We start from the raw sequence: 25,346 nt of genomic DNA, 5'->3' as shown, positions 1-25,346 counted from the left end.
AACTTTGCATCCCACCTTTCTCCATGGCTCAAAACAGCTTTCCATACATTATAACTTAATAACACCTAACAGAATTCCTGCAGTCTACACTCCATTAAAAGCTCTTGTTCTGGTGGGTTTTGCCTGATGTTTGGCAAAGGCTTTTTGGGGATGCTGGGGGGGGGGTGCTGCTGTGAGAAGGGAGAGGTAATGGAAATTGCTTCTGTGAACTTTACGTATCTGCAGAAGCCTTGGATCCAGACCACAGCTAGGACTCCTGCTTATACTGGTTTCCTCTGGTACTAATCTACAGTGTATACCAGGGCATCCATTTTAAGAACAATGGCCATCTGACAGCAATGCTGATTGTGTGAACTGAGGCAGCTCATGAGAGGGAGGGAGGGAGGGAGGGAGGGAGGGTTGCATCAGTGCTTAGTTCTTGTGGACCTTTCTTACATGCCCAGGGAAATGCTGATCACCACTTTGGGGTCAGGAAGCAATTTTTTCTCCAGGCCACTTTGGCTGGAGATCCTGGAGGTTTTTTGTCATTTTCTGAGCATGGAACAGTGGTCGCTGGGGGTGTGTGTGGGAGAAGTATTTGTGAATCTCCTGCATTGTGCAGGGGGCTGGACTAGATGACCCTGGAGGTCCCTTCCAACTCTATGATTCTATGAATTATTTGTGGTCGCAATGCCAGTTGGTTTCAGGGCCATGCAAGGCTTCTATCAGCAATTATTAATGCACCATCAAATAATGTCCCAGCTTTTGTTTTACCTGTTCAAGAAAATTTCTTCAGGAATGGTGATAACAGGTAGACTCTGAAAATTTAGTTTCTTAAGTCCACTTAATTTATCTTGTAGCGTTTGGGCATATGGAACATCCCTGGATGCTTGTTGCAGCCAGTTGTTGGTTGCCTGTAACATTAGAGGACATGTTAAAGTACATAAAGCCCAGGGGGTTTTTTGTAGAAAAAGCCCAGCTGGAACTCATTAGCATAATAGGTCACACCCAACAGCAGAAACCCATTAGCATATTAGGCCACACCCCTGAAAGCACAGCTCATTAGCATATTAGGCCACAACCACATGATCCCAGAAGGGGTGTCATCCAGCCACACCCACCTTCTGCTCCTTATTCTGTTTACTTTGTTTGTTGTCAAAACCCAGGGCTTTTTTTGTAGCAGGAACTCCTTTGCATGTTAGGCCACACACCTCTAATGTAGCCAATCCTAATGAGTTTCTGCTGTTGGGTGTGGCCTATTATGCTAATGAGTTCCTGCTGGGCGTGGCCAACTCAGGAGCCAGCCGGAACTCTGTTCCTGTGCGTTCCTGCCCAAAAATAGCCCTGCTAAAGCCTATAATCAGGAGAGCCCCTGCCACTGAGTTTATGTTTCACTCTGCTGGGGGGAGAAAGTGTTGTCAAGTCACAGCTGACTTATGGCAACCCAAAAGGGTTTTCAAGGTAAGAGACGTTCAGAGGCGGTTTGCCATTGACTGGCCCCATGTCATGATGGTGGTACTCCTTGGAGGTCTCCCATCCAAATACTAGCCAGGGCCAACCCTGCTTAGCTTCCAAGATCAGGCTAGCCTGGGCTACTCAGCTAGCTCATTCTCAATATAAATACTTCCCCAAGGCTTCATCTACATATGATATCACATGAGCAAGAGTGGTATGAAGGGAATGTTTATGATCAACATATCTACTTACTCCTATTAAACCTGAGAGAATATGTCGGAGTGTCATATCGGAATAGTGTACTTTGCTATCCAGTAGTTCGTTGACACGGTTCTGCAAAGCCTTCGAATAATCCCCAAAGTCTACAGGTATGTTGGCTGACATTTTCTTCAGGGCAGCACTGGAGCCTGAATTCCACTGGATATCAACTTTCTCATTGTCTAAAAAAAAAATCATGACAAATGACACAAGCTGATTTTACACAGAGTTTCTTTTGCACCTCTGAAGAACACACAATACATTTGCAGACTCTAGTACATCACAAGTGGGAGAATGGAAGAGAACCAGGGCCAGTGTCAGCATACCCAGAGGTGGGGCAGCTGATGGGCCCCAGGGCTTCTGGTGGGGTCCACTGAGGCCAGCTCCCCACCCACACCTCTCCCCTGATGCCACCCCCGCTCTTCCCCTGCCTGCTGCTGAGTGCTTTGTTACCCATGCTCCCAACTGCATATGCTGCCCAGTGCTGCTGAGAAGAGCATGTGAGAGATGCATAGCAGTGGCCCCTCTGGTGGCCATGGAAGTGGCACTCCCAGCTGCATCCAGCACCTAGCACCATCATGAAAAGGGCACGTAGATGGTGTGGGCAGCTGTGACTGCAGGCAGTGGGAGGGCTTGTAAGTGGGCAGGGGAAGGATGCACAGGCGGGTGGGGGCACATGGGTGGGTGGGGAAGAAGGCCCCCCCCGTAGCAGGCATAGCGGAGCCCTGAGCACTCTGCTTGGGGGCCTTCCAAACCTGAAACTGGCCCTGGATGGAACCCATGTGGTTTCTGTCAGAACTGCATTATTAGTTTACACTGACTGTGCATCGTACAGTTATTTTGCATTTTGTGGTAAATAATGACCCTGCCCTGGATTCCACATATGTAGGTTGATGGGTCACCCCCAAATTTGTTTGGGCTCCTTTCCGTCTTCACAGCCTCTTCTCCATGGACTTCTGTATATTTGGAATGGTAATTATAGCTCCCAGCAGCCTCCTATCATTCCCACTCACTTCTCTTTTTTCCCATTACTTGTGTGTACGCGTTAACGTGTGTTTTATTTCTGCATGTGTGCATTGTATTAGGATCTCTTCTTTTAATAAAAACAACCCTTTTAATTAAGCAATGGACTGGTTATTTGAGAGTTCTCAAAGGGAAAGAACCCCATAAAACATAGGTGGAGAGATCTCGCTAGATTATCCCCCTCTTGCAAAGCCTGGTCTCCTTGGCTAATTCCCCAACTCAAATGGGAGACAAGCTCACTTTTGGGGCAACACAGACCATTTGGGGTAACAAGGTGACATAAAATCGATGGATGTCGAAGGGGTCTGCAAGACAGATCTGATGTGTGAAATCCTGAACTTTTACAGCACACTGGTTGGTCCTCTGTACAGGACTACCGCTTGTTGTTGATGAAGGACCGTGATGATAAGAAATGACCATACCGTATCGAAGCATAACTCTTTCTGAAATGGAGGAACCAGAAGATGTGGCCGAAGAATCAATCTGAACAGCTATCCCATTAGACGAATGTTGCAGCAACGCTTCTGTTCTAGCTTGAGTCTGCAGGCGAGGAATAGAGATCACAGCTCCCAGCAGTAACTCTCTTCCATCAGCGTAACTGAGAAAACAGAGGTGGTCATAGCCACGATTACTATTTGCTCACAGTTCTGTTATTTTCTGTTGGTTGACAACAGAGTTTCAGCATTCAAAGTGTGAGGGGGGGGCCCTTCAGGGAAATGGGTGACCAAAAGATTTATTTCCTGATCTCCTGATTAGAACCTGTGTGGCATCTGCAGTCTTCCCAACAGGATCTCCTAGCCGTCCCCCCATACAGTCATCTATGGCCTGGGCTCGGAGCTCAACTAGCTAGTATGTGTGACCCAGATTGGGGGAACTAGCACTTCCAAGCACTGTGGGTTTAACTCATAAGTATGGCATGGGGGTGGGAAGGATGGGGTGCAGTTGGTACATGTGGCCTTCCCCCTTCATCTCAGGAAAACGACACGGGAGGGAAGGTTGAAACCCCTCGTTTCCTAACTCCACACTCCAACTCTGGCCTTGTATTGCTTGGGAACATCAATATCCCTCAAATTTCACATGTATCATCTACTTGAACCTTCAGTCTTCTGCTGCTGCCCTGCTTCTGTGGAACAACCCCCTGGAGGGAGAAAGGGGGAGGCAGCCGGCCTTCAAAAAATCTAATGTGTAGTTTGCCACTGTGCAGAGTCCACAAGCAAGACCTAGAGATATCGCCAGTTGCTGGAGAACCAGACGGATTCCTGCAAGTTCCATCTTGGTGGAGATCGGGTCTTCAACATTCTAAAAGGGCAGCACAGGCCAGCAAAGTTTTAATTTGTGTGAGTGGGGGATTTGACCAGCTTTATTTAAGACTACTTGACCTGAAATAGAATTCGGAAAAGATTGTGGCATTACCCTAGACGTCCTGACAGAGTAACTTCAGGAATTTTCTTGTTGATGATGTCTAAAATAAACATGTACGCTTTCCTGTCCTGAGAAGACTCATCAGTAATTCTGAAGTTGGTACCAAAATCAATATTGGAGTGGAGGACCTGGAGGTCACTGGTGAGCATCCTTTTGCCTCGGTTGTAGCTGAAGGTCAGCGTGGCTTCACAATCTTTTGCACCTAAAACAGTCAATGGTATGCAATGGTTTACAAACAGATTGCTTTATAAGGCAAGACACAATCGTTATTTGAAAACATTTGCTCCAAACATTTAAAGGGAATAAAGGATTTGTGAATCCATTCTAGGGGTCGAGGTGCTTCCCTCGAGTGGAAGAAGCATTTGTCTAATGCAAGATGCTCTTCCAAAAAATCTTGAGGTTGAGGAAGGCACCAGCTCCCAGGGGAAAGTGCCTCTGCTTAGTTGAAGGGATTCATGGGACCTGACCCACAGCAAACTAGTTGAGCAGTTCTTTGAACCCTGCCTCTAAACCCTACCTTCAACTTATTTTGCTCTCTAGGTGGGCTCACCCATGCAATATATAGTAAAGGTAAAGATTCCCTTGCTCGAAAGCCAGTCGAATCTGACTCTAGGGTTGCGGTGCTCATCTCCGTTTCGAAGCCAAAGAGCCAGCGCTGTCTGAAGATGTTTCCGTGGTCATGTGGCCGGCATGACTCAACGCCAAGGCGCACGGAATGGAATGCAATATATATCTGTTATGTAGTGGGTTGCTGCATGGATGGATGACAGACAACGACGTAGTGCATAGCATGCTTTATTAGGTACACAATAAGAACAACCACTAACGGCCGGCAGGCCAACTATATACACTCCAGGGACACACCCTGGACCCCGTTGGTGGGTTTGAATTTCCCGCCACGGTGCCCATTGGTTCCCTGATGGAGGGACTAGGAGCCTAGTCCCTATTGTTCCCTAGATTCAAGCTTGGGTAGTGCGTTGGCTCCCGGTGGCGGTCAGCATACACAACAATATCACTTGGTTTATTTATATGTAAGCAGACTCCACTGAGGAGCATTGGATTTGAAGTGAGACTACTGGTGTTATGGCAGTTCTGTGCTAGTACACAAAAGAGTGTTTATTTCAAAGGCATATAAAAACCTTGCAGGGGCCCAAATAAAGCCTCATAAAATGTTCAAAGTTACAAATACACAAAAAAGGACTTCTTCAGAGGTTCTTGTGAGCCAAAACGCGTCAGGTCATACAATGTCCTTTTTTGTGCATTTATAACTTTGAACATTTTATGAGGCTTTGTTTGGGCCCCTGCAAGGTTTTTATATGTCTTTGAAATAAACACTCTTTTGTATACTTACTTATGTTTTTTTAAATTTTGGCCCTCGATAAGTTTTCTAAACTTCCTTTGGAGGTTTGTGCTTAGTTGGTTTAGATTTCCCCCCCTCTCTTTTTTGGGAGTTCTGTGCTAGCAATGTATCCACATATGCTAGTCATCACTTGATGCAGTAAACAAATGATTAAAAGTGAATATCCTACCACTTTACAGAGCAACATCTGAAGCCTTCTTTAAACCTAAGGAGTCTTTCTCCAACTTAAGTGGCTCTTATTCCGGCAGGAGAGCTAGAAGTTGGAGGAAGATGCCTTAGGCTGGAGGAAACCTTCTTGGAGGCTAGTTGGATTTATGCCACTGGTTCAAATCTGCCTTCTAATTCTGATCGACCTTTTAAAGATTGTGTCTGTGTTGTCAAAACCTGCATGTCCCAGTGATTTACATCCTGATCCTTTTGAATACGGTTTACTGAAAGGATATGGTCTCTGCAGTGATCTTGGCAAATAAAAACCTTGGACTTCCTTTCCCCCAGAATATTACCTTTTAAAATTACAACGATGATTTCAGAGTGTCTTACCTTCTGCCTGAACAATGAATTTCAAGGTGTCAAGCAGATCTGCTCCTTCTTTCCTTATTTCATAATTAGCACTTGCGGTATATTCTGTTACTTCCCCAGACGGTTGTATTTCAATTTCGTACCTAAAGATGTCAAATCGAAAGGTCATCTGTCATTGTAAGGAATAGTGAAATGCGATCATGGCTGGGAGAAGCCTTTTACTTAATCAGAATGTGGTAGTTGCTGCTGATCCCAGTGTGGCAAAAGCTGGCTCTCCCAGGAAACCTGATATTTGACCTCTTGAAGCTGGAACCTCACGTGACCACGCATTAACAAAGGCATTTTTAAAAGGTTTATTTATGTATTTATTAAAACATGTATACCCTGCCTTTCTTTGTGGTTCACAGCAGGCCTGTAGCCAGGATGTTTTAATTCAGGGGGCCTTTAAATAAGTCAGGGGGCACCCCGTAAACTCCCCCCCCCCCAAGGGAGCCCCACACAAAAAATAAAAAATTGGAAGTTGGGGGCCTGGGGGGCCTGGGGGCTGGATGGGAAGTTAGGGGGGTTGGCAGTAAGTCAGGGGGCCAGGCCCCAAGATGCCCCACTGTAGCTTGGTTCACAGTGGCTTACAATAATAGTTAAACATTTCCAGTTGAAAACAGAATAAAGTGACAAAACCCACATCTCCCCCTCCCTCATCCCCTTAAAAGATGCCTGCCATTCAAATCCCCTCAAATGACTTTGAAAACAAGCAAGAAATGCAGCATCTCCTGAAGATCTCCAAGGAGCAGGCTCTCCTCACTTCCTCAGGGAGTCCATTCCACAGAGCAGGAGCCATGGTGGGAAAGGCCCGGGGTCTTTTGGGGGATCCTGAAGCCTGAACTGTTATGAGGGCCCCTTCTCAGCCAGCAACAATAGGGCAACATCCAACAAAGTCCAAAGAGCCTTGGCTTATGAGTCTGTCACTAAAATAGCCTTATTTTAATGACAAACACTTTTTAAAAACTCCATCAATTTTGTTGAAAAATTCGCTCATTTAAAAAAAAAAGTTGCTTCAGGACCCCTTCAAGATTAGGGGAGCTTAAGCTTCATTAGTTCCATAGTAGATCTGCCCCTGCAGATGGGCCACCCTAAATGGTGGACTGGCCAACAGATGGTTGCCTGAGGATCACTGTTGGCAAACAGGGACACATGGAAGGAGATGGCCCTCCAATGCTAAATAAGCAAGTGTATTCAAATTTGTATGATTTGTATAAGTTGCAGAATTCCTTTTTGCTGCATCGTTGCAGAATTTGGGTTACTCTGAAGAAGCAGGGAAGCATAACAGAAAGCAAGGACTCCCCATGTGCCCAAGATCTCCCTTACCTGGTATTCCCAGTGAGAGGGTAGTAGGGTGCTGCTTCTGAGGTGCTGGCATTAGAGTATTCTATTCTGGTACACAGTTCTAGGCCAACAAAGAAGGGCCTGCATGATCTCTGGGACTCTCTGTTCTCAATCAAAGGGGGAATCACTTCCATTCGGGTCGGGGTGACCAAATGCAAGGCATTGCTGCAAAAGAAATTGGAGTAAATGATCTTTCCATGTCTAATCACCATTCCAATTAGATAAAGCACTAGTTCCCTCCCTTTCCGCAAATAAGAGAAGATGAGCCCAAGCCCATTATAACCTTGACTGAAACAGAAGTTGCACCTGTCAAGTAAATGGGAACTGCTTTCTATTTTTTTCTTTTTTCTTTTCTAAGACAACAAAAGTTTCAGACTTTTCATCCTGGGATCACACCTGGGATTCTTCTTCCAGGTTAACACCATTGGCTTCCATGTCATGATCATTAATGGAAAGAAAAGCCATTGTAGTAGCCAAACTGCCCTAAGCACTTGGTTGTACCACCCAAGGAATTCAAATGACCAATAATATCCATCACAACGTAGAGAACCCCAATTTAAGGATGGTGCAAATCTCTCCTTGGGAATATCCTTATAAGAAAAGAAAAGAATGTGTGGGCCAGCAGATCGTGGTCACAGTGAGCCAGCAGCAAGGTATCTGAAGGTGAAATCTGGTGGCACCATGGTTGTAGAAGGTGCTCCTCCATTGTCATCTGGTACAAACGTTCTATTTATTATATTTTTACTCCATCTTCCCTTCAGTGAGCTCAGGGTGGTGTATGTGGTTGTTCCCTGAGGTAAATCAGGGATGGGTAGCCATGTTAGTCTGTCTGTGGCAGTAGAAAAGAGCAAGAGTCCAGTAGCACCTTAAAGACTAAAAAATATGTGGCAGGGTATGAGCTTTCATGAGTCACTGCTAGAGTCCACTCTAGCTGTGTCTGAAGAAGTGAGCAGTGACTCACAAAAGCTCATACTTGGCCACATATTTTGTTCGTCTTTAAGGTGCTACTGGACTCTTGCTCTTTTCTTGTGAGGTAACTTAAGCTGAGAGAGAGAGAGAGAGAGAGAGAGAGAGAGAGAGAGAGAGAGAGAGAGCGGCCCAGATGTCTCCAGTCCTAATCCAACCACTATACTGTACTGGATCTTCTGTTTCTGCATGCAAGTAGGGGGCATATGAACGGGTGATGATGCCCCATGGTTGCCTGTATACTGAAGAACTGTACCAGTCTTTTGAAAAGCAAAAATGCAATTTTTTTTTACAATTCAGGAACACAAAAGGAGAAGCCTACAGAGCACATATACCAAAACGTTACCTGATGCTGAAGAGCTGTGTGGCTGGAGCAGGAATTCTGAACTTCAGCTGCCCGGCTCTCACTGCAAGCTTGGCCTCAATGCCAGACTCATGGTAGAGATTGGTGTTCATTTGCACACCATTTCTAGCAAACTCAGGAATGTTCACGCCGACATGAGTTATAAACTCAACTGCCACTGATGGTTTAGCAATCAGTTCTGCTTGCATCTGCAGGATAAGACACAAATCACACACTCATTTCTTCTCAGTATCAGAATAGTTCCTTTCCATTCTGGAGATGTATACGCAGGCAATGTATTTTCCAAATTAAGAACATAAGAAGAGCTCCCCTGGATCAGACCGGTGGTCCATCTAGACCAGCATCCTGTCTCACACAGCGGTCAACCAGTTCCTGGTTTGTGAGTCAATGAACACTGGCTGGTTTGTTAGTCAATGAACATTGTCTCCTAGGCACAGTGCAGAAGCAACAGAGTGGAGCAGTAGACATATGGCTTGTTTCCTAGCATCTTGTAGAGGTATTTGAGGTTTCTGGTATATCAAATATGAAGAAATGCCAGAACAGGGTTATAAAAATGGTGGTATATTTTGAATGTCTTCTTGTTTCAATCTTGTCAGTTTATCTCAGCATCACTATATATAGCCTCATTTAGAGATAATGTCAAAAGTCTAAATTTGAGGCCCTCTGTCAGTGTGAGGCCAGGCCCCAGACCCGCCCCCCCCCCCCGTGATAGGTCCTGGGTTTATCACAGTTCGGTAATGTAGTACTGTCAAACTAACAAAATGGCCTGGAACACGAGTTCCAATGAGTACTTGGAACAAAACTGTAGATAACTCATTATGCCCATCTAGAAGACTCAAACTGAGATTTCTTGCTAAATCAGCACTAAGGGATCTATATGCTGAGCTGTGCCTTTGACAGAAATGAACAAAGAAGCCCTCTTCAAAGAGACATGTGGTACAATGGAGCTCCAAAGACCACAGTAAATCACCAGGTCACATTGTTAAGGTCCATCAAAGTTTCCGTCTTTGTCCTCAAAATTATATTTCTGCTAACCAGCATGAAAGATGGATAGGAACTGATGCAGAAAAAACAAATACATAAGGATGTCAAATATATCCTTCTGGGAGCAAAAGCTTTTGGATTCAATCTGATGTCCCATACTGTTCAAAGGCACTAAAATAATGGAACACTTTATTGTAAATATGTGACTGTACCTTGATAAGTACATAAAATAGTTTAAAAATGTTGCTTTTGCATGGAATTACTCTTGAAGTTCACTTGACAGTTCACACCAATAATAGGGCATAAGCAATTCTGTTGCTTTGGGCTCCCCCTCCATTCCACATGTGTTTCCCCCCTCTAGTGGTCAGCTTGATATTACATCACTTTATGTCCCACATAAAAACCTACAGTTTAAATCTACAAGTTTTTATGCTGGACATAAAACTAATGTAATGTTGAATCCACCACTACAGGGAGCAAAATATGTGTGTGACAGACCCTCCCCTTCGAAGTAACAGGAACAAAGAAGCAAGAAAAATAAGAATGTGGAAAAGCCACTTGTCTTATTTTCCAGTAGAGCTCTAGAAGGCCGCAGTTTGACCTGTGCACATACAGACCAATATTTGAGGCTGCAGTGCAAAACAGCTCAGTCCCCATATATCTGTATTGGTGTGTCTGCTTGGACCACCACGGCAAATTCTCTGTAATGTCCTGTTTTGTGTCCTTGGCCTGACTCAGCAATGGAAAGGCAGTTAAGACTCACATTCTTTTGAGCAATTTTCATTCCGAATTTAGCTCCTGGGGTGGCTACTCCAGACAAAGCGACATGTAGTTGTAGCCCTGTGCCTGTTGGCAACTCAAATTCGTTGTCCATGAAGATGTAGTGAACAAATAAATCTTTCTCAGTCCCCTTTGAGATGGCATGGGCAATCTGTGAACAAACCAAGATAGGGAATTATTTCACTGTTACACTGGAATCCCACACTTTCTCTGAGCAAATCAGAGCAACGTTTTCAGCCTCTCTGAGACTTGCACTATTTGCACAAGTGTGACAGTGGCTGAAATCTTAAAAATAAATGGAAATGAATCAGGGTTACTTTCAAATGTCTGATGTTTTCCTACTAGGATAACACAGATTCACAATACACTTGCTGTAACTAAGCACTTCTTTCCTGCCAGGCTTGTATATATCCAATTGCAGGATACAAGCCAGGGTGAATGTAGAGCTAAATTAGAAGAATACCCAAACCTCCAAAATTTCAATACTATAAACATAAATCCTAGGACCTCAAGATAAAACAACATTTTTTTAACCTCCTCCATCATCTTAATTAGCTCTGATCCTCTTAAACACTAATATATATTTGTAAACTGGGCATCCATTGGTTTTGTAAATGACAGCCCTTGCAATTATGGGTCAAACAAGATATGGTCCAAGACATCTCTGATTGGTTAAAAGGGTCAATGGGGGAGGGATCTGGAACAGGGCCATGACAGTGTGGGGTTTTACCCATCCCTGAGCAATTTTTCTACTCCAAATTGCCCACCTCTGTCCTGATCCTGCTGTTTGCACCATGGAGGAAAACATACAGGTGCCTTACCAATGCCTGTATTTTTCTCTTGCTGGACAAATAATGATTTTGAGGGGCAATTTGTCTTGGGGAAAAAGGTGTGGAGTGAAGAGGTTACACCCTTTCTCCTATACTGCCATGGATCTTGTGTGAATCTTTTCACTTATTAGGGTGTACACATATTAAAATATATTCAGGTTAAAAAATTTAAGTATCAGACTAATAAAAACATATCAAATATTAATACACATAATGGGTCAACACTTTCCAACTAAGGACCAAACGCGTTTCAGCCTCAAAGGGCCTTCCTCAGTGATCACTATACAACATTTTATAGACACACCTTTGAGGCCGAAACGTGTTTGGTCCTTAGTTGGAAAGTGTTGACCCATCATGTGTATTAATATTTGATATGTTTTTATTAGTCTGATACTTGAAAAATTTTTTAACCCGAATATATTTTAATATGTGTACACCCTAATAAATTTTGTATTTTTATAATATATATGGTCAGCTTAACCCTTCTGGTTCGCAGTGTTATCTTGGGTTGAGTTTTTCCCTCCTCCCCCCCTTTCCCCCCAGTTTTTGTGAATCTTTTCACTCCTCTCACTGGATCTCTTCTTGGCCTTTAGAAAACCATGGGAGAGCCTAATCACAAACCTTCTGGATAACACCTAGTATAGCCCTAAGTGTAAATGTCAGAGTAACACACCCAATTAGGGTTGCCAGGCCCCTCTCCCCAGCAACCGGTGGGCATGGGGGGTAGGGTTGCCAGATTCAGGTTGGGGAATGCCTTGAGAATTGGGGGTGGAGCCTGGGGAGAACAGGGACCTCACTGGGGTATGTTACAGAGTCCACCCTCCAAAGCATCAATTTTGTCCAGGGGAACTGATCTCTGTACTCTGGAGATGAGGTGTAATTCCAGGAGATCCCCAGGTCCCACCTGGAGGCTGGCATGCCTACACCCAGATTTATGTGGGACAGAATATGGCACAAAAGATGTTCATATACATACCTTTTCTGGGATGCTCTGCAAAGTTTTAAAGCTTTTCAGGATCATATTTCCCAAGAGCTTAAAATCACTAAGTTTCAGGTATCCGACCTCTTCGCCAAGGATTCTGAGGAAGGCTGTAGCTTCAGGTGTTTCTCTGGTAGCCATATCTTTGATGAGCTTCTCAAAATTAAGCATGATCCCTTTCATGATATTCTGGGGATGTGGGAGAAAGGCAGGAGAAACATAGTACATCGTTGTAATGAATAAGTGTCTGAGTGCACAGAGTACTGTTCTCTGGCAAACCTGTGCATTCATACACAGAATCTTTGACCTTGTCTCAGGAACCCACCTCTGCCAACTACAGTCCTCAATAAGGTGAAATCACCTATGCCAACATTGATCTACTGAGCTTCCTGTGTAATGGACCTGTCTTTGTATTCTGGCCAGGATACAAAGATCCCTAAGCACACCAAAACGACCAGGGGTTCTGCAGTCTCAGTGTCTGAATGAAGCTTCATATGCTGCATCAGATACTTCTCAGGACTGATTCCTTTGACACAGGCAGTGGGAGTCTAAAATAAAAAGAGATGTCCCTAGAAATCTTGATAGGTGGGTACTGGTCTGTCTCAGGACAAATGCCGCTGACAAACTCCCAGACAAAGCAAGGTGCCAAGAACCCTACTGGTTCTCTGTGGGGCTGCAGCACATGACAGTGGGGTCAAATGAAATCGTCTCTTCCTCCCTCTTATGTCTGCAGCTTGTGTCATTGGAAAAGGAAGAAAAAAGAGGCCAGATTTATATTATTTTATCTACTGGATTTACAAAAACCATATCCCGCCTTTCTGCCCAATCAGGGACACCAAATGCAGCTAAAGATTAAATCATTATAAAACACATCAAATCAGTTAAAAGCAACAATAAAACATGTATAAACCCCCCCCCCCCATTAAAACCTTGGGGACGAAGGAGAGATCATTGGAACAATGCTAAATAAAAACACCTTTACCCACTGGTGATAGAAGGGAACAGATGATATCCCTGGGGATATATTTAGTACCACGACTGAGAAGGCCCTCTTGGGTTGCTATGTGCCTGAACTCAGCAGGCAGGAGCACCTGAACGACTTCAGAAGATGGTTGTAGATGTTACCTGATTCTCTTCTCTTCTCTCTCTCTCTCTCTCTCTCTCTCTCTCTCTCTCTCTCTCTCTCTCTCACTCACACACACACACACACACACACACGTACATTTTGTTTATGAGGGTCTCCCAACCTTCATGGAAGAGTTTTGGGACAAACAGCAGGCTGCTTTGGGAAAGATTCACTTTGCCAACACCTAAATCAAACCCTGGGGGCACATATTAATACATACATAAGAAATTGGGCTGAAAATTCTACATTGGCTCTAATCTCTGAGCCTAAAAATCTGCAGGAATTAAAAAAAACAACAAAACAAGCTGATAGGGTACCTGATCCTCTTTTCCATCTTTGGAGTACTCGAAATACTCAAAGAGTGCCTTGGAAACCCCATCTGGCACCTTGCCATCGACCCAGTATAAAGCTTTGGTGACACTATCGGGGAAAAACCCTTTTGGTCCAAACATGGCTTCTAGCGTTGGCTCAAAGCCTTTTCCTTCCAAGCCAATCTGAGGAAATAAACAACAAACAAACAGATGCCCAAGTCAGGTAGTTTCTCACTTAGGAATCCCAGGCTAATAGAACTGTTCAATTATAAAAGCAGAGACTGATAGCTAAGCAGCTTTAAGCAAGTGAAGAAAGGACAGGGTCTCAGTTTGAGTGACAGAATAGCAGGTTCACCAGTGTCTATTTCCTGCTTTCAACAAATAGATTTTAAACAATGAAGGACATCTGAACTACTGGGAAGCTTGCCTAGCAAAGTGGAATCTTCAAAGACGTGGATTTTTGAAGCAAGTTATCCGGCTCACTGTCTACAACATTCTAGGTCACATTCAGAATAACAGGAGCACTTTGCAAAAAAGTTTCCTGTCTAACAGAGAAGCCGTTCTTGTCCTCACGAATTACATTTGATAGAAGTTCCAAGTTGCCCGTACTTGAGCATTCACTGCTGCCCCCCCCCAACCTGGCAAAAGGCTCCCACACTATTCTATAGAAAGTACAGAACAGAAGTGTTCTGGAGGAACTTTTTATAAAGGGAATACTGCTGTAGATTTAATGTTGTGGAAATTTTCCACACAGTTTTATCGTATTCATTGTAACATAGGGTTTTAAATTTTGTAATCTGCCTTGAGTTTCTGCGCAAAAAGAGGACTATACATGAAGTAAGAAAGCAATAAATAAATGTTTGTGCACTGGATGAAGATTAAATTGAATTGAAATTAGACTAGTTAAAGACAGTTTAAGGGAGAAAATGTTAAAGATAAGAGAGGAATGCTAGGTTATATCATGGAATGCTTGAGAATGGAAGGAATATATGCTGTTATGTTAAAAAATGAAAATAAACTGTTAAAATAAATAAATAAATGCACCCAATCTGAACAGTAAAAAAACCCAAAAAACACAACAAAACAACATCAAAAAGAAGCAGGAAGTTATTACCTCAAAAATATCCATAGGACTAAATCCATACATTTGCAGTGTGGTTTTTAGCATAGCGTCCTTGGGAACATAGCTATTGGAATCAAATAGCAGATTTCCTTCCACTTTTGCTGAAAGTGGATCTAACCATGCCATTGGAAATGTCTTGGAAACCCGGTAATTTCTTGAAAATCTTTGGAAGGCCTTGGCTGTTGGAATCTGGGCTCCTTTAAGAGCATGCTGTATTTTGTCTTTTAGCCTTATGACAACAACAAAAAAAAGGAGATTAGTCACAGTTATTCAGAGAAATCCTGGGCATTGTTTAGATAGATTTCAACTGTGGTACACCTTTACTTAGTGTACATTGGCATAATTTGCTGAAAGCCAGTGAGATTATTGGGGGCATACCCAGATGTATTAAAATTTATTCTGTGTTCCTGTTGCTACAGACGTAGCTCACACAGCACCCTATAATAACATTATGAAACACTTTTCAAACTCTGCCCAGTTTGGTGCTGGAAACTGTGTATGAAAAACATACAAGGAAAAAAATGTATGCGCTTTCCCAGTTAAGTACACCCCTGGGAATCCTACTCTAGGCTAATGACTGGACTGAGAGCCGACCCTGATTTGGTGTTCTCACTCTTCTTTGCTTCTGACAGCCTCACAGCTAACATAGCATCCCTAAATGGAATACAAGGATACCTCAGCTACCATAGATACTGTGTAGCTCTGCCTCTATGGCATTTGGTGTAAGGAAGGGCATCTGCCAGCTCTTGATACGTACGTCCCCTATCATGAGTGGTGTGTGTGTTCGGGTGGGTGGATATTATCCCCTGCCCACATATAGCTTGATCAAAGATTGTCTGACCCTCAGATGAAGATGCTGGTTAAGACTAAAGGTAAAGGTTTCCTCCACTCGAAAGCTAGTCGAATCTGACTCTAGGGGGTGGTGCTCATCTCCATTTCCATGTCAAAGAGCCAGCGCTGTCCGAAGGCATTTCTGTGGTCATGTGGCTGGCATGACTAAACCCCAAGGCACACGGAACACTGTTACCTTCCCACCGAAGTGGTACCTATTTATCTACTTGCAGTTTCTTGCTTTCAAACTGCTAGGCTGGCAGGAGCTGGGGCCAGAGATGGGAGCTCACTCCGTCATGCGGCACTAGGGTCTCAACCTGCTGAGCCTGAGGCCTCCCGGTCTGCAGCTTAGTGTCCTAACCTCTGAGCCACCGCGGCCCCTTTTGCTTAAGACTAGATGGATATATATAATGGACTCTTGCTGTAATAAGAATTGTTCAGGTATCCATTATCAATGATCAAGATTGCAACTGAAGCTGCTATAGTGAAGCTATATCTGCACTACAGATTCCAATGAGCTTTCACTTACGGTTGAATGCTAGGTTCATCAGAATCCAAGATGTTGGCAATGTGTGATGCTACAAAGCTTTTTACTTGTTCACTCGTGTCCTTTGTAAGAGCTCTAACAACCCTGGAAATGTCCGACTGGGAGGGGTTTCTCATCAGCATGAGATAAGCCGTCAGACGTTTGTCGTCTGGATTGGAGGTCTTTTGGAAAACGTCAACAAGTGTCCCTTGCTCCTGTAATAGTAGGAAGATGAGAATATTAGGGTACAGAAATGTCATCTATTAGGAGCTTCCTTACTATGTTATGGAACATTTTCAGGTCAGCTCTACATTCTTTAAGTCTTAAATTTAGTTTCATAACAAATAATACTTTTTGACAGACTGGAAGAGCACCCTCATATGGTATAGGATTGTAGTCTACTACAGTGATTACTGTGTCATCTTATTTTTGCTGCATTGTCTTCTACCATTGGAATCCATTTTCTGCATTGTCTATAGCAAATCTTGCCTTGGGCAATTTGTTGTTTGCATTGCTTTCTAATTCTGTAATCCTAGTCCTATTACATTGTTCATTGGTTGTTCTATGTTCTGCAATCCATCTTGAGTTTCAGTGACAAAGGTGGGCTATAAATATAGTAAATGAGTATACTTGAGGCAAATACTTCTTGTAAATTAAAAACTGATCTCCAGGCCTAATGGCCTATCTGTTTTTCACATAAACAGTGCACTCACAAGCATAATCACACCCTTCTAAACCCATTGACTTCAACGGATCTAAAAAGGGTGTAATTCTGTTGAAACTGGCAAGGGCAGCCACAAAGGAGCTAGAAAAGATCCTTCAGTGTAAGGATGTGCCCCTGGCAACCAGGACTAAGATAATTCACACCATGCTGTCCCCCATTTCTATGTATGGGTATGAAAGTTGGACAATGAAGAAAGCTGACAGGAAGAGAGTAGATTCTTTTGAAATGTGGTTTCGGAGGAGAGTTTTACGGATACCATGGGCCGCCAAAAAGACAAATAAGTGGATTCTAGTCCAAATCAAACCTGAACTCTCCCTAGTAGCTAAAATGACTAAACTGAGGCTATCGTACTTTGGTCACATTACGAGAAGACAAGAATCACTGGAAAAGACAATAATGGTAGGAAAAGTTGAAGAAAGCAGGAAAAGAGGAAGACCGATGGATTGACATAACAAAAGAAGCCATGGCCCTCAGTCTGCAAGACCTGAGAATGGCTATTAACAATCAATCAATCAATCAGTTTATTACGGTCAAAGACCCATCAGACAGCATACAGAATCAAAAACAGTCTCCAGATTATCGTAAGACATTACAAAGGGGGGGGGGGAACACAACCAAAGCAAACATCTCAAGGAGTATTAAGGAGATGCTTACGCTTTGTAATTGCAATAAAAAGAAATTTAGCAACATTCCTTGAAATAGCCGTGGATTTGTCCTCCAGTAGGTGTTTCAGCAAAAGTTCCTCGGACTGGATTACTAATTGTCCTTGAAATCTAAATGACCTTAATAAAGGCGTAATTAAAAGGGCTCTTTCTTCTGCATAGTGAAAGCAATGAAATAATATATGGGGGAGGGTCTCTATTGACTCGGAAGGGCATGAGCAAAATCTCAGATGTCTGGGGATACGATGAAATCTTCCGGAAAGAACTGCAGATGGAAAAGTGTCAGATCTGGCTCTGGAAAAGGCCCATCACTGTTAACAATAAGGACATTTTGGAGGGTCCATAGGGTCACCATAAATTGGAAGTGACCTGACAGCACTTAACACACACAATTCTGTGTAGGATCACCCTGCCAATCTCGCTCTTTCTCCAAGGAACTCATGGTAGCACCTATGGTTTTTCCACTTTGCATTTTATCCTCACAACAAAGCTGAGTTAGTTTAGGCTGAGAGAAAGTGAATAGTCCAAAGTCACCCCAAAGCACTTCATGGCTGAATGGTGATTCGAACCCAGACGCTTTGTTTCTAGTCATGACCCAAACACTGGCTCTCTTGGGCATTTTGTGCAGGAAGGGGAACTCTTTATAAACTGGTGACAGATTCACTTCCTGGCTTAACAAACACATCTAAAAATTAGAGATGACTGATGCTAGTTTAAATGAGGAACGCATAGTTATTGATATTTACGGAGAAAACGGGGAAGGTCTGAAGCACGATTGATAGAAAAATATTTATTTGAATGTACTATATTTATAGCCTGCCTTTCTCACTTTAAACTTGGGGTGGTTCATGCACCGTAAAACAATGCAATCAGATAGCTCGAGACATCTAATAAACAATGCAATAGGACTAGGACTACAAAAATTTAGAAATAATGCGCGCGCACAAAAATCTGAGTAGATAATATTGACCTTGATGGGTCTGATTCAGTATAAGGCAGCTTCATGTGTAGGTGTCAGATGAGTGTCACATTAACACAATGGCCTTTCTAGGGGAAAGACCATGGCTCAGTGGAAGAGGTTCTGTATGGCATGCCGAAGTTCCCAAGATCAATCCCTGGCATCTCCAGTTAAAAGGACCAGGTGATGTGAAAGACTGCTGCCTGAGACCCTGGAGAGCCACTGCCAGTCTGGGTAGACAGTACTGACCTTGATGGTCCAACAGTCTGACTCAGTATAACGTAGTTTCATATGTACAAGTATGTATCAGATGTGATATGTTATGAACAATGCCAAAAAGAGACAAAAGTAGGACATAATGAAATTAGAGCAAGATAATATGTACAATAAACAGTGGAATAGATTACAACCCTGTTCCTTTTATAAGACAGGCTCCCAGGTCCAGCCATGGGCTGGAGTGGCCATTTGTGCCTGGGTGTGTGTGTGTGTGTGTGAAGGAAGGAAGGATGAGTTTGGGCAAATGGGCCCAGCACTGGCAGTTAGCCAGTCATCTCTCAAGCAGCTTGCGGAATACATAGGACTCATAGATCTGTAGGCTTGCCTCTAGTACACAGCTCAGATTGAAAAAAGAGAAGTTTCTATACCCATCTTTTCTCTGCCTTAAGGAGCCTCAAAGTGGCTTACAATCGCCTTCCCGCCCTCTCCTCACAACAGGCATCCTCTGAGATAGGTTGGGCTGAGAGAGTTCTGAGAGAACTGTGACTGACCCAAAGTCACCCAGCAGGCTCCATGGGGAGGAGTGGGGAATCAAACCTGGCTCTCCAGATTTGAGTCTGCAGCTCTTAACCATTATGCCATGCTGGCTCTGGCTGAAGAAGTGTTTGGCATTCAGCAACGCTCTAAAAGCGCCCTCCATTATTTTACAGCTCTATTCCCTTTAGAAAGAATTTTAAAAGCCACAGGGCACTCTGTTTACCTCATCAGTAATGTCCATTTTCCTAAGAGCCTGGATGGCTGCTTTCTGGGCTGCGGGTGATGCGTTGTCACTCATCATACACGATCTTAGAGAACGTTTCACGTCAGGATTGGCAGCTTCGATTACTTGTCCCATGCTGCCAATGGCCTGCGAATCACATAAGACAGTTAAAAACCTGCTTTTGTCCAGTCACATAATACTAAGGAGATATGGTACCATTTTAAAAAAAAAAAGATACCCTCAGAGTCAGGTAGATGAGTTCATCATTCCCGTGGCACTTGTTGCCAATCAGCGATGCCATGAAATTTGCAACATCATTTATTTCCTCAGTTATAATCCTGTTCTCATCGTAGAATCTGGAAGACAGGAGAGGATGGAATCAAAGATCCTCAAAAGCTGCAAAGATGACTTAGAGCAAAGAAAAGGCAGCCGGCAGCCAGGGCAACATCCTGCGTACTAAGCCATTTTATCCGACTCCTGGAAAAAACCCTCAAAAGTGAATCAAGTTGGTAGTCCCGGTTGGTGGTCCTGGTTAATTCAATTTATACCCTGCCCTCCCCGCTGAGGCAGGCTCAGGGGATTCACTCATTAGGGGAACTGGTTTCAAAAACTGTGTTTGCTCAAGCACAACTTTCAGAGGGTAGCAGGAGAACAGCCAGATTCAAGTCCGGCAGCTCCTTAGAAACCAGCAAGAGTTTCAGGGTAGAAGCTTTCCAGAGTCGAAGTTCTCTTTTGTCGGACACCTCCGTCAAGATCTCTCGTTTGGGTTTTGTGTCATCTTGTCATGATTGTGCTCCAGCATATGTGAATCTGTGAAACCTTTATTGCTATACAGTTCTGATTGTATCACTAAGCCTGGCCATACATGAGATGCCCAGGGAAATGCTGATCGCCACTTTGGGGTCAGGAAGCCATTTTTTCTCCAGGCCAGTTTGGCTGGAGATCCTGGAGGTTTTTTTGTCATCTTCTGGGCATGGAACAGCAGTCACTGGGTGTGTGTGTGTGTGGGGAGGTATTTGTGAATCTCCTGCATTGTGCAGGGGGTTGGACCGGGTGACCCTGGAGGTCCCTTCCAACTTGATGATTCTATGAAATGATTGGACTGAAATGCAGAATATACTTCAGGCTCCCAAATCATTTTGGGGAGAATCAATATGACTAGAGAATAAAGTTGGCTAATCCCGGAGTGTTTGTTGAGATCCTTAACAAAATCGACTCCATCCTCACTAAGTGGAAATGAATTTTAACATATTCATACTACCTCTAACTTGGATCCCACTTAAAATTTCCACTGATGGAAGGGTTTCTGTCCACAGAGCATAACTTCCCTGCTTTCCTTTCCCACTGCAAATGCCCTGCCCTCTGTTGTTTCTGGAACATGAGGGAACTCCAGAAACAACTTGAGAGGGGAAAGTTAGAAATCTGCTGGAGGGAGGAGAAATTGGTGAAAATCACCCCCCTCTTCACTTGTGGAATGTTTTGGCGAGATCCAAGCCAGTATCTAGCATTTTCTATATCATGCATTTTGTCTTCTTTGACCATGGAATATATAGGTATCTGGATAAAATAGATAATGTTTTTGAATGACCGAGTATATTAGCATGAATGCGGCATCCATACTTTATCCCTAAGAAGGCTTGTTTTGTCCTTGGTTACCTACCTGTTGACAACACGGCTCAGGGCATAAAAGGATGCTCGGCTTGGATTATACTGGGCCATGTTAAGGATTTCTCGTATTCTTTTAGGACACGGAGAAGGCAGCAGCCCCAGGCTGTAAGTGACAGCATCTGTCACAAGGGGATCGACACCGCCAGTCCTCAGTATTTGAAGGATAGCTCCAAAGCACTCTGGGGTACCACACTGAGTCAGAGCCTGAATTGTGACCGCACTAAAGGGGGGGGGAAGAAAAGAAAAACTGGTGTAAGAGTCTAATTCATGAGAAAGTCATATTTATATGATAAACCATGCACACCAGTTTGCAAGAATGCTGATACTGTTGTTGTTGTTATTCTTTATTTTTAGACGTTGTTAATGCCCATTTAAAATATAGATGTGCCCGGTAAATGTATCAGTCATCTTTCTGTATAGATGGTAAATTACAATGAATTAAGCTAAAACCATACAACGAAGTATATGCAATAAAGTACAGATAGTATTTACAACAACAACATTTCCACAATTTAATGCCAATTCAAAATTCTCATTTAAAGGGGAAAAAGCCATTCGATAGTAAGCACTTTGGCAAGCTTCTGCAATACAGGCATTCCAGTCATAACATCGGCACTGAGAAGCTAATTTCCCAGGTATTACTCGATACAGGCGTTCCAGTCGTAACATCGGCACTACTGAGAAGCTAATTTCCCAGGTATTACTAGCATGATTTAAAATAGTAAAAAGCCCAGTAGCACCTTTAAGACTAACAAACTTTATTGTAGCATAAGTTTTTGAGAAATACAGCTCTCTTTGTCAAATGCATCTGTGTTTCTCGAAAGCTTATGCTACAATAAAGGTTGTTAGTCTTAAAGGTGCTACTGGGCTTTTTACTATTTTGCAGCAACAGACGAACACGGCTAACTCCTCTGGATCTATAACATGATTTACAGTGCCATCCTAAGCAGAGGTATATCTTACTAAGCCCACTGACTTCCATGAATTTAAGAGGGTGTAACTGGCTTACAATGGCACTGCTACTTATCACAAGTGGGCCTTTCTCCAGAAAACTCATATCTGCACACATGGGATTTTCCCATTTTGTCTTCACAATGCTGGCTGCACAGTGGACTAGGCTGACGTATGGCGAACAGCCCAAATTCTCTCAGTGACATTCATGGCTAAACAGAGATTTATATCTGGGGTTTCCATGTCCATATCCAACATACTGGACTGTACCACACTGACTCTAATCCCTCAGAAGTTCTGATTTCCTAAATAGATGGGATCCAAACCAAGGCTTTCTCCAAAGACATCAGAATCCATGGAGGCTTATTCGATTTTACGGTCCATAACAGTTCAGAAGTATCGATAACTTTATAGCATCATTAAAAATCCACCTCAGAGCTGATATACTGCTGATTTTATTGTATTTGATACTGGGAAATTTATGATTTCATTTTGGAGTACAGCTGTGGGTGTCTGTTTTATTCCTGATAGAAGGGGAAAGTTTTGAAAGAGTCAAAATACAGGATTACTGGCATATATTCACTCTGCCATGTATTTGTGCACGCACATCTTTCTATTGCAACACCAAAGCTGTTGACTTTGCCTGTCTGACACATATTTACTCAACTCTACTGATGTTACCTGGAAGTTTCCACCAACTTTGGCACAAGGGCACTCAGAGTGCTATTGTGCAGGCCCCTCAGTCCGGTTACAAATCTGTAGAATAGGCTGGCTCTCTTCTGGTTCTGCTCAGAGATGGAAAGTTTCTGCAACTCCTGGAGGACCTTCAAAACAGCATCACCATGCCTGAGAGATTTGGTCTCTGTGCCCTCCAGAGCTAGTCCTTTCCTTGGCAGGCCTGAAACTGTAAAGAAACAGATCTTTTCAGAATGACCCATTTGCAGTTCTGAGACTTTGAAAACTTCCATTTCTGAGACTTTAAAAAATAACTGGATTAAAATGTAACCATGGTAATAACATCCCCAAAATGTGAAATAATCTACCTCCTCGCCACCTTTGTATACCAGGAGCCATTACATCACTAATCTACCTCCTCGCCACCTTCCATCCAGTATTCCCTCTAAGCTGAGTTAGTGTGAGCTAGCTCACAGTTTTTATAGCCTCTGGCTCACACATTTTTGTCTCAGTTCAGGAAGGATGGCTCCAAAGCAAACTAATTTATGCAGCAGCCAAATCACACGCTCACTACTTCAATGCCAGTAGCTCACAAAGTAGAATTTTTGCTCAAAAGACTCTACAACTTAGAGGGAACTTTGATGAGGCCACAGCAGTGTTTCTGTAATGAACCAGTCCTGTAACAGCCAAGACGGTAAGGTTCAACCAGCTCTGAATTACTGGCAACTATTTTAAGAGAGCTCAGGCTTCCATTCTGGGAACCCACAAAGCAAAACAACCAACAAAGCAACCACAAAGACCTAACAAGCTAAAAGAAACATACTAGTTATTAAATATTAATTATTAAGCACTCAACCATGTGGGAACCAATATTTAAAAATTATTTGGAGTTAACCAGAAATTGGTTGAAGATCTAGGAGGCTGCTAAGAACTGCTACTTGGCTGTCACTCTCTGAGTGTCATAATGATGTAGACCTAGGCTCATTCTCAGATCCCCAAAAGAGGACTCCTTCCCCTACAATTTTTTGCTTTGAGCATCCAGATGCAATGGAGGAGGTTCCTGGATCTTTTAAAAAAGGCATAGAATAATTCAGGCAGATTCAGTTTGCCATGATGAACTGGAAAACGCTTTCCCTGGTGAGATGGGTGATGGAAAGTACCTTCAGACTCACAGCCAATTAATGGCAACCCCATGGAGTTTCCAAGGCAAGAGACAAACAGAGGTGGTTTGCTATTACCTGCCTTTGCTTTGTGACCCTGGACTTCATTGGTGAATCCCATCCAAGTACTGACTGAGGCGGACTCTGCTTAGCTTTTGAGATCTGGTGAGATTGGGCAGGCTATCCACCTCAAGGTCTGATAAAATTACCTCTTCTCAAACAAAATATTTTTATGATTTTTAACTTGTTTTACATTGTGAGCTGCCTTGAGCAGATCTCTGAAGAGGTGGGATATAAATGCTTTAAACAAACACACCTCCTTAGTCAGCTTGCTCTGTTGCTGACTTGCTTTGACATTATCAAGCATTCCCTAATAAGGAACCACCCATATTTCCTTAATTTAAAGCCACTGCTTTTTCATTAGGGCAGGTTCAGACATTTGCACAGAACAACAATTAAAGAAGCATGAGCAGTTCTCGTGTTAAGGTGTCTGTGTTTTGGGCGGGGAGATGTACATCTTCCCTGTGGTAAGATGAATATTACCCATGTACATATACAGCATGGCCTTGAAGCCTTACCATCCATGTCTCTGTGGTTGATTTTGAGGGTCTCTTCCAGCTTCAGAGTTTGTGTGATTTGGGCCATCATGCCATACTGATTTCTAGTGAGTAACAGGGGGGAAAAATACATTTTGGGGTTAGTCTGAATAGAAAAAAAAATACATTTTGGGGTTAGTCTGAATATACAGTCTAAATGTCAACTATGGCTGCAGTGCCTAATAAGGAATGGTAGAGGGATAAGCCATGCAACCTACTTGTATGATGACGGCAGGAACAGGTGTTTTTCAGAGCAGACCACCTCAGTTACATGCTTTTTCTTTGTGTCGATGCTGTACTTGCAGTGCTGGTTGCTGCTTATCAAAGTGGATATTGGCACATTCTGTGGGAAAGGTGGTAGCTGAGTTAGTGTACAGTCGACACTAATGAAACTGTAACTCTTTGTCCAGCTGGCCATCTGTACTTCCCAGTGATGAAGGGAGCTTTACCACCCTCCTGGTTCTCTAGATATGTCACCAAGTACTGAACTATGGTAACACCCTACTCACTGTTTGTGAGGATCATACAAGTGATCGATTTACCTGGTACTGATATACAAACAACAGTAAGTTTCCACTTTGGCAAGTGGTTGTTTCATTCAACACTTATAAGTTTCCTTTCATCCAAGGAGCTCACAGTGGCACCCATGGATGAGTGACACAATTTTCTCCTCACAACAACCCTGATTTGGCCGACTGACCTAGTCAGTTTGTCTAATCATGGCACCACCCTGGCTCTCTGGTTTGTAGTCATCAGA

General features: G+C 43.3%; 1 protein-coding gene across 1 annotated transcript in view; it reads right to left on the bottom strand.

Annotated features, from left to right (window-relative positions):
* The window catches only part of APOB (apolipoprotein B), a 55,224-nt gene that overhangs the window by 17,778 nt on the left and 12,100 nt on the right, over positions 1-25,346 (bottom strand). Inside the window, 18 exon segments of the mRNA XM_015410076.1 lie at positions 754-893; positions 1,687-1,874; positions 3,138-3,313; positions 4,129-4,339; positions 6,038-6,159; positions 7,382-7,564; positions 8,712-8,917; positions 10,477-10,644; positions 12,300-12,491; positions 13,746-13,922; positions 14,854-15,091; positions 16,223-16,434; positions 19,540-19,686; positions 19,778-19,895; positions 21,200-21,427; positions 22,840-23,062; positions 24,572-24,654; positions 24,808-24,932. Coding sequence (XP_015265562.1) covers positions 754-893; positions 1,687-1,874; positions 3,138-3,313; positions 4,129-4,339; positions 6,038-6,159; positions 7,382-7,564; positions 8,712-8,917; positions 10,477-10,644; positions 12,300-12,491; positions 13,746-13,922; positions 14,854-15,091; positions 16,223-16,434; positions 19,540-19,686; positions 19,778-19,895; positions 21,200-21,427; positions 22,840-23,062; positions 24,572-24,654; positions 24,808-24,932 — 3,137 coding nt within the window.

The sequence above is a fragment of the Gekko japonicus genome, unplaced genomic scaffold, assembly GCF_001447785.1.
Source record: "Gekko japonicus isolate JY-2015 unplaced genomic scaffold, Gekko_japonicus_V1.1 scaffold400, whole genome shotgun sequence".
Classification (NCBI taxonomy): Eukaryota; Metazoa; Chordata; class Lepidosauria; order Squamata; family Gekkonidae; genus Gekko; species Gekko japonicus.
This window is presented reverse-complemented; position numbering and strand designations above follow the sequence as displayed.